Below are 9,084 nucleotides of genomic sequence, written 5' to 3' on the forward strand. Positions count from 1 at the left end.
GAAATTTGAAAGACCAAAGTTGACCCCTGCTGGTTGTGGTAGAGTTGGGGGTTAGCACTTTGGGTGATGGTGTAACAATCTAAAATCTAGCCATTGGGTGTCAATTCAAGAAATACAGAACAAACCTACAGCATGTTAATGTATTGAACTCCAGCTGTGCTGTGCAATGTTTGTTTTCGACTGATTTTCTGAAATGCAGTGTCACTGATGGAATGTTTCAATATCGGAACACATGTTTCTGTTGATTTAGCTGAACATATCACTAATTTAATTCTAATGGCTTTTAATTCTTTTTATTCTAATGCCTTTAGAATTAAAGGCACACTTGTTTATATTTTTAAGAATTAAAAGTACTAGTGTTTTAGTGTAACAAGTAGAAATAGCATATTATCTCTCACCTCTTTTAGTGCCTTTATATTGAGGTCCTGGTGATGTGCAAATATATGCCAGTCAAATGAATCAATTGGTTGTTAAAAGGCAGAATATTATCAACTAAGCACCTTTGCTGGCGTGGTGTAGTGGTTAGAGTGCTGCATTAGGACCTGGGAGACGAGGGTTTGAATCCTCACTTGGCCATGAAGCTCACTGGGTGACCTTGGGCCCATCACTCTCTCTCGGCCTAACCTACCTCACAGGGTTGTTGTGAGAAGAAAAATGGAGGGGGAAATAAGTGTGTATGCCATCTTGAGCTCTTTGGAGAAAAGGTGGAATATAAATGTAATAATAATAATAATAATAATAATAAATATTTTTTAATTGGATGACAGCCCTTATGTTAACTAAATGCATAAGACTAATGCTAATACCAAGCTGTAAAGGGCAACCATTCAATGGACACGGATACAATGGCAAACTTATACCGACACAGGTCACCCCTGACAACTGTACACAGTCCTCTAAAACAGATCCCCATACATACTCTCCCTGTGCCTAGTCACAAACCAGAGAGTGGACTGCAAACAGCAGAAAGTACAATTAAGCGCAAATTTAGTGAATGACACTATGGTAGACTGAATGATAGGATGCTAGCTAGCTTGTAGGCAGGAGCGCATCTTAGATGCAGTATGGGATCAGGTTGTAAAGCCAATATATAACTTTCTATCTTAGTTTCTTTAACTGTAAGGTTACTGCTTTGCATTTTTCTATCACGCCATGTAACTGAGTCCTTCAGCCCTATGCTTTGCAATTCCTTTCAATGTTTATTCTTTTTCTTCTCATGACTCGTGTTATTGTGCTCTTATTCAGAAAGCTGTGCATCCCATATTGTTCACTCCCACCCCCGCCGTACAGCAATGTTTTTCCTCAGGATCATACAGAGCTACAAGGGAGTACTATGTGATGATTTGTTCTGCTATCCTCTACAATTCTTGATGCTCTGATTGACTAGAAACGGAAACGGCAATACAGCCATGCAAATGTGCAAGAAGCTTTTGTATTTAGAACCTCCTGGATGCTTTCCATGGGGCTGATGGACTGATTCCTCTCTTATTATCTATAGTCCACAATGGATAACCAAACAAACCTCACTGTACACAGACATGCACTTAGAAGCTTGTGCGTGAGCTAGTGATCTAGGCCTAGACATGAACCTGCTCATACACAGTGTACATCTTGAGGCCCTGCTCCATGTTCTGCCAACTTTGGAGGGGTGCTTGGTGGGGGCACAGGAACAGGCTTCTTAGTACTGGCACCCAAATTGTGGGACTCCCTCCCAAAAAGGGGTTTGGTTGCCTCCTCTTTTGAGCCTTGCAAGGGTGGCAAAGACTCTTTGATTCTACCATGCCTTTAAGCTGCTTGAACTTCCAAACATATTGCTCTGCTTTCCTTCGAATCACATCAGTGAGGCCAAGGGGTGGGTCTTGTCATCTGGGCCCCTCTATACACACTGCCTGGGCTTGCACCCTGGAGGGGTCACTTTGGTGCTGCTAACACAGCAAAATCAATATGGGAGGCAGAGTTACCAGTCTCTCACCCCTGGGGGCACACTCCATTGTCTCTCGAGACAGTTGGATGCCAAAAACAAAACAAACCAGGCCAGAGACAGAAAAAACGCTTTTAGTTTTCAAAGGTTACATCTCTAATCTTCCCTTGTGTATTTTTAGATCCAGCAACCAATGAGACCTCTTCAATCAGATGTAAGTGCTGCATCAAATATGCAGAAAAAAGATATTAATAGCGCTCTTCATAGAGCACCTGGTGAGTAACGCCACCCAATTAACTTTCCTGTGACAAATATAAATGCTGAGCATCCCTGAAATTCAGTAGAATAGACTCTTTCACATGTTAAGTGACCTCAAAGCATTCATATAAAGTTTGAAACTTGACCTTCATAAAAGGAGAACCTGCCTTTTACAGGGTTCCCAGTTGTGCAGAAAGAGCCTATGTGTATGCAGGAACCTTATTAGACCTTTTAAAGAAACATGGGGGTTGGTTGTGGAGACAGAGTGTTAGATAAGGAGTGTTAGATATGTTCTCTGAACACCTGCAAAAGGCTAATGTGGAGGGGATGTTGTGGGAAGGCCAATCAGTTTATGCCACAAAGCAGGCTGTTTCTTCTCACAATCCAGGACAGGAGTGACTCTGTATCATCTAGACCTACATCAGTATCCCATTTGCCACAGAGATGTTAGAGTAGGGGTTATTTATTTATAAGATTTCTTACCCACCCTCCACCATAGGTTCCCAGGGCAGGTTACAACAATAGAATATGCAATTATAAAATCAATGATAAAACACATAAAAATGGAGCAGAACAGTAGAAATTCAACAAGAGGTGGGTCTCACAAAAAAAGGTGAGACCTTAACTGTCAGAGGCCAGGGTAAAGATGTGTAACCACTTCGAGTACACATGTATATATGAATAAACTCATCATCATCATTATCTCCAGCATATGGCAAAAGCTGTACAATGAAGTGGCCAAAATGCTCTCCTCTGGATCTTGCTGAACTACATCTCTCATCATCCCTGACCATGCTGGGTGGCTCTGATGGGAGGTGGAGTCCATTCCAGAGATAAAAAAAACTTTGTTTGCTTGTGATTGAGAGTGTCCTTGAGAAAGATTAGTTTAAAACACATTGGATGAGATCTAATAAGATGTATTGGATATCTCAAAGAGCAACTTTCCGTGGAAGGTGGTTTCAATCATGTCAAGGGATGGACGATCCCCTGCAGTAACTCCTTTGCTCTTTAAAAGCAACAGCGTGGGAGATCTTGTTAACAGATCTCCCACATCATGTCTAGTTTGCCCTTCATATTATGGGGGTAGGTAGGCGTAATTGTGCAATGTTCCTTTGTTTACGTCCTTTGATGGCATGACAAATACTGATGTGTGGATGTCTACATAATTTGGAAGGAAATTAACCTGTTCTCAATGGTGCAGAACAGAAATGTCTTAAGCTTATCAGTGGTCAATTCAATCTTCTAGCTCTCAGTGTGGATTTTGGTGCTCACTGTAGGATTCCACTATGTTTGTCTTTCTTCCAGCTTCAAAGTCCTTCAACATGGTGAAACCCACTGAATCAGACAAATCACTGATACCCGAGCTGAAGATCAATAAATCTCTGCAGAAGGCGAGAATCACCACATTGTTCTCAAGCTCTGTATGTTGTATGATAATCTACACCTCTTTGTCTCTCATCTGTTTTGTATTTGTAATCCCCACGATCTCTCCTGCGGTTCTCTAATTCCTTTGTTTTACTTTTCTTTCTCTTTTCCTGCTAGATTTAGCCATTTGGCTGACCTGCCTCCAAACACATCCTTTCAGAAGGGTTAAAAATAACCCACAAATGGAGATATATAGCTTTATGTTCCACAACAGGGACAGGGAACCTGTTGACCCTCTGGACTTAGGTGGACTACAACTCCCATCAGCTGACCGAGGCCGATGGGAATTGGAGTCCAGCAACATCTGGAGGGCCACAGGTTTTCCAGCTTTGCTGTAGGTATCCCTTCTAATAACTTTGGGCTTCCTGCCATAATGTTTTGAGGATCAATTGTGGTAGATTCATGAGCATCTGTTCTTCTTTAAACTCCTTAAAAGTTGCTAACAAGTTAGGTGTCCTCCACGCAGGGTGAGAAGAGAGAGACACCAGATGCTGCAGTACCAGGCAACCTGCTCTCAATGCTGGATGAGCTAGGAACATCGGACATTGATGCCTTGGTGCCTACTCATGATGAGCAAGGTTGTTCAATTCCAGAGTGGAAGCGGCAGGTGATGGTGAGGAAATTACAGGCGCAGCTGGCATCCGAAGAAGGGATGGGCAGGAAGGTACCGTATTGAGCCAATAGAAGGAAACTGTGTCACTGTACTGTCTTACCTGGTTCACACACTGGCCTCCGTTTTTATTGCAGTTAGGTTGCCCTAAGAGCAGACGGGCAAATAATATACACATTGTCTATGTTTTGTAAATGTGCTCTGCTAAGATCTAGGAAATCTGGATTTCAAAGTAATTCCCAGCACTTCCTTTTGCATGACTCCATTGCTCCTGGATCAATAAATAACCAGACAAGACAGTGAATGTAAATTTAGGATCAAAGAGGCCACAACTTCATAGATTACAGATGTGAATGGTTTGGTCTGAAGGCACATAAGGCCACCACCATGATTAGCAGGTTTGGGCCTGGTCAGTTCCTAGATGGGGGATTGTCCAGGAACAACATGTAGTATTGACATCAGGTATACACCTTCACTGTACTCTTTTTGGTGCCTGCTGTTTAGACAAGCCTACACAGATATGTAGAATGCTAATATGTATTTTAATCTGTTTTTATCACTGAATTTATTTATTTTTTTGAATATTTTAAATAGCTGTTTTTAACTGCTTTTACAGATATTTTTATTGCTTTATTTCTTTTTTAAAATAATAATAATAATAATAATAATAATAATAATAATAATAATAATAATAGTTTTTGTAAACCACTCTGAGGTGGGGGTTTTTTGAATAGTCAAGCAGTATATAAATTTTATGGAATGAATAACTAAAATAAATAAATACATTGCCTTGGATTCAATGATAGACAAAAGGCAGGTCACATTAGTAAGTAAGTAAGTAAGTAAGCAAGCAAGCAAGCAAGCAAGCAAGCAAGCAAGCAAGTAAGTACATCTATATTCAATCACTCAGGCAGGTGGCTCACTTTACAGTTGTATATCCAAGGTATAAGTGTAGGTGATGGTAGATAGTTCTGTGACAAGATGAAATTCTTTGTTCTGACTGAGGCCAGGACTTGATGATCTGTTCCAGCCCTATATTTCTATGAATCTGTGATGTGCTCACCTGACTCTTCATTTTTGGCAGGCTGGGGAAAGGCGCCTAAAGTGATATCTTTGAATTTAACTGATGGCAGTCTTTCTTTCTTTCTTCCCTGCTGCCCCCACCCATCTAGAACAAGGAAAGTTGTACACTGGAGATGGATGACTGGCAATATTCTCAGTCTTACAATGCCATCCTGGGCCCTTTTGGGGAATTGCTCACTGAAGATGACCTGCTGTACTTAGAGAAGCAGATTGAGAAACTGCAGATGAAGAAGAAATGCCAGGAGTATGAGAGTGAGCTAGGACGCCTGACAGAAGAGCTGCAGACTGTTCTCCCTGCTCCCGTCGTCAACATCACAGTCAACCATCAGTTTCTGCAACAGGGCTCAGAGGATGGCAGCCAGGGGCTCCCTGCCTGGTGCAGTCATGTGTCTGGACTGGTAAAAAGCATGTCCATGCTGCTCACCAATGTCAATGGCATGAAAAAAGCAGCTAATGAGAAGCCAGCTCTAAGGGATTCTCATAAGTCAAGCAAGACCAAGTGTATTTCAGGTGGCACTGTCAAGAGAGAAATCCTGGAGTGTGGCGTCTCTGTCAGGAATCTGAGGGGCAATTTTGAAAAGCAGGATCTTTGGAGACAAGACAAAGCTTTTGAGCAGCGAGGGTTGAATGCCATGCTCTGGGAACAAGGGACAGCCAAGGAGTCATCCCCTCAAATGTTTCTAGGTACTTGTAAAAACAAGAAGCAATTGGTTTGTGAGGAACATGAGTTTGGAGACATAGAGAATGCCAGTGATTCTGGCATCAGCTGTGAGGGAGCCTCCTCTGTGAGTGGTTCTTGCGTCTCAACAGCAGAGTCTAGCAACCTCCGAAAAGAGCGCATTGTGCTTCTTTTTCTCAGTCACTGGAAGAAATCTGCCTATACGCCTTCCTTGAAACTCATGGCCAGGAGGACTCTTGACACGCAGCTGCCTGGAAAAATGGGACTGGTAGATGTGATGGCAGAGCTCAAGAAACAGCAGCCTCCAATGCAGAAGCCCTTGGTGGAAATGAACAAGCTTGGCCATTTAGTTCAACAGAGATACGCTATCAAGAATCTGATCAGTCACTGGAAAGACATCATCTCCCTTGTACCATCTCGACAGATCAGGCGCCTCAATCACCGGCATGCAATCTACTCTCCAGAACAATTCCTGCCATATGTCAATGGTGAGCCTATTGATTACAATAGCTTAACTCTTGACCTGTTTATGCTCGGCTATTTCCACATCCTAGAGCTGGACCTCCCTCCAGAAGAACGTAAGGCTAGGCATCTCCTTTGCTTCGAAGTTTTTGACCACTTGGGTGGGCATCGGTGGGAAACAGTGCGGGCCTTCCACAAAGCAGTGATTGATGAGATTGCTGCAGGCAAAAGAAGCTGGAAAGACAGTTTTGAGGATATTAAGAAACAATTTTTTGGTAATAACAAGGACCCAGCTGTGAACATGGAAATCAAAAGATCACCAGTGGAAACAAATCTGAAACCAGTACCCAAAACAGGAGTCCCAAGCCTTTCTCTGGAGGAGGGAGACTCTGCCCCTGGAAAATGCTTTGAACTAGACACCTTTAGCAATGATGAGATCTGCAGGTATATAAACAGGAGTTTTGCTTTCTGGAAAGAAAAAGAAGCAGAGATCTTTAGCTTAGAGGGATGAGGATCTTTACATTAACAGTCTTCATTTGTGAATAGGTGTCTATAAGATTCAGAGTGCACAGAGTGGCCTGTCAGCACTATGACATGGAATAGACAGACATCGACTGTTCATTTTGCAAATGGCTACAAACGCCTGCAAGATTAATTTGCAAAGGGGTAGACGACAAGTGATACAGATGAAGGGTCAAGCCTTCACTTCTTCTCCGTTGCTTCTTCCCTTTAAAAAAAGGAACAAGAAATGTCCCTTGACACAAGCACCCTGAAAAGGACAAAAAGACTATGCCCACTCTGATGTCAATGCAAGTTTAAAAAATAAATAAACAGAAGGAGAACTGAAAGAAAAAAGAGTGAAAAGCTTTCCTCCCACCAGAGCATTGCTGACAGGGCTTAGGAAGTGATGGGTTCTCTGCCATGAAATATTCACCTTGGGATTGCTTAGTTTGTATTCAGTGTGTCTTTGTAAGAGTTCAAAAAGAGATAATGAGTTTTCCAGACATTTCCATTATATCTATATTTATAAGTTACAAACAGTGTATCAGCAAAATGATCCAACCTGGGAAGGCCCCCAAGACTGTTTCTTTTGCTGTTTCTCTTCTCACATCTTCAGAGGACTCACCAGAGATATCAACTGCTGTTATCCACTTTTGGCATGTATTTGAGTCTCTTTGGCATCCACTGCAATTAATCATTTACTGCTGAACCTGAAATGCACAGGTCTCATGTTCTGCTACTTGCTTACTAGGCTTCATGGACTTAAAACACCTGAACGGATGTCCAAGTATAAATAATTTCATTTTGTAACTGTATATACATTTTCTATTTTAAATTAGATTGTGTGTTTAATAAAAACATTTCTCAGTAGAAACAAAAGGTATTTCCATCAAATTATTACTTAGAGAAATCACTAGGTTGTGTGTGTTCTTAAAAAAAAGATCAGAAATGATGCAGAGTTTTTTTTACTTGAGAATCTCTGTCTAGAAACACAAAACTAGTGTCTTACATTTCTTACAGAAGGAAATATAATGGGCTTGTTTAGGGACTGCATGAAACCACTCATAGTATACATTTAATAATGATGGCGAATGAGGTATTGCCTGCCCTTCACTCTCAAGGCCCCAGGGCAGGTTAGAACAATTTAAAATACAACACTAGAAATGGTTTAAAAATGTACAATTTAAAATTATGAAATGTAAGGAACAAAATTTCTGTGCTTATCACTGCAGTAACAATTGCTAAGATATACAAGGAAGAGACTGATCCAGTGTGCTGGGAATGGACAAATAGAAGAGATCTCAGGTGCACAAAGCATCAGTCAGGCTGAGTCACCACGGAACCTCCATACATTTCCTTTTGCCTTCCCATTGCCACAGTCAGTCCCTTAATTTATGGCGTGATGTGGGACAGTAAAAGTAGCTCACTCTTTACTGTAGGTGGAAATGCTACCCTCTGTGACTGTTGCCCTGGTTTATTTGTGGACATTCTTGGGAAAGCAGCAGGGCACTACATAGGCAACCCACTGCAAGCTCTAGTATAAGCTCACTGGACTATATTTAGCAGCCAACAGTGTGATTGGCAGAAAGGTTTACAGAATGAGAGTGAGTGCTTGAATCATCATCACTGAATAAATGTGGGGATGAGGTACCTTTCTTTACATTGCTATCCTTTTGTACAGTTTCTAATTAAATAACAGGACATGTGTTGAATCTTATTTCTGGCACTCCATGGCTCATAAGCTACCCCTCCCCTCCTCCTCAATTTTGCACTTTAGACTATTAGTTCAAAAAGGCACACATCTATAGTGCATTGGTCAGAACCATCGCACATTCTCATGTGCTTTTGCATTTCTCCCAGCCTGCCAAACAGGTGTGTGTGAATGTGTGAATGGCTTCAGCCCACACTGGCTCTGGCCTCTCTTACTGGAATGCAGGCCCTTTCAGGGGTCCAGGGAGGCCCAAATCACTTCCAGATTTTGATGCCTCTAGCAGCAGCAACGGCGGCGATGAAGACAGCAACACATGACAACAAACGAAAACAATGTAAGGCACGAAAAAGAGTGAGTGGTTTATATAATCATACATTTTGAAAGGGCATGTTTGTAACCCAACCTTGTGCCATCTAAACCAATATATTTTTTCT

At 41.7% G+C, this 9,084-nt stretch overlaps 1 protein-coding gene across 1 annotated transcript in view; it reads left to right on the plus strand.

Moving 5' to 3' along the window:
- Window positions 1–7,185, plus strand: part of ESPNL (espin like) — a 29,934-nt gene extending 22,749 nt beyond the window's left edge. Inside the window, exons 7-10 of the mRNA XM_053389695.1 lie at window positions 2,103–2,196; window positions 3,485–3,600; window positions 4,071–4,268; window positions 5,387–7,185. Coding sequence (XP_053245670.1) covers window positions 2,103–2,196; window positions 3,485–3,600; window positions 4,071–4,268; window positions 5,387–6,949 — 1,971 coding nt within the window. The 3' untranslated portion in view covers window positions 6,950–7,185. The remainder of the gene's footprint in view (window positions 1–2,102; window positions 2,197–3,484; window positions 3,601–4,070; window positions 4,269–5,386) is intronic.
- The last annotated feature ends 1,899 nt before the right edge of the window (window positions 7,186–9,084 follow it).

Source organism: Podarcis raffonei, chromosome 5, assembly GCF_027172205.1.
Source record: "Podarcis raffonei isolate rPodRaf1 chromosome 5, rPodRaf1.pri, whole genome shotgun sequence".
NCBI lineage: Eukaryota > Metazoa > Chordata > Lepidosauria > Squamata > Lacertidae > Podarcis > Podarcis raffonei.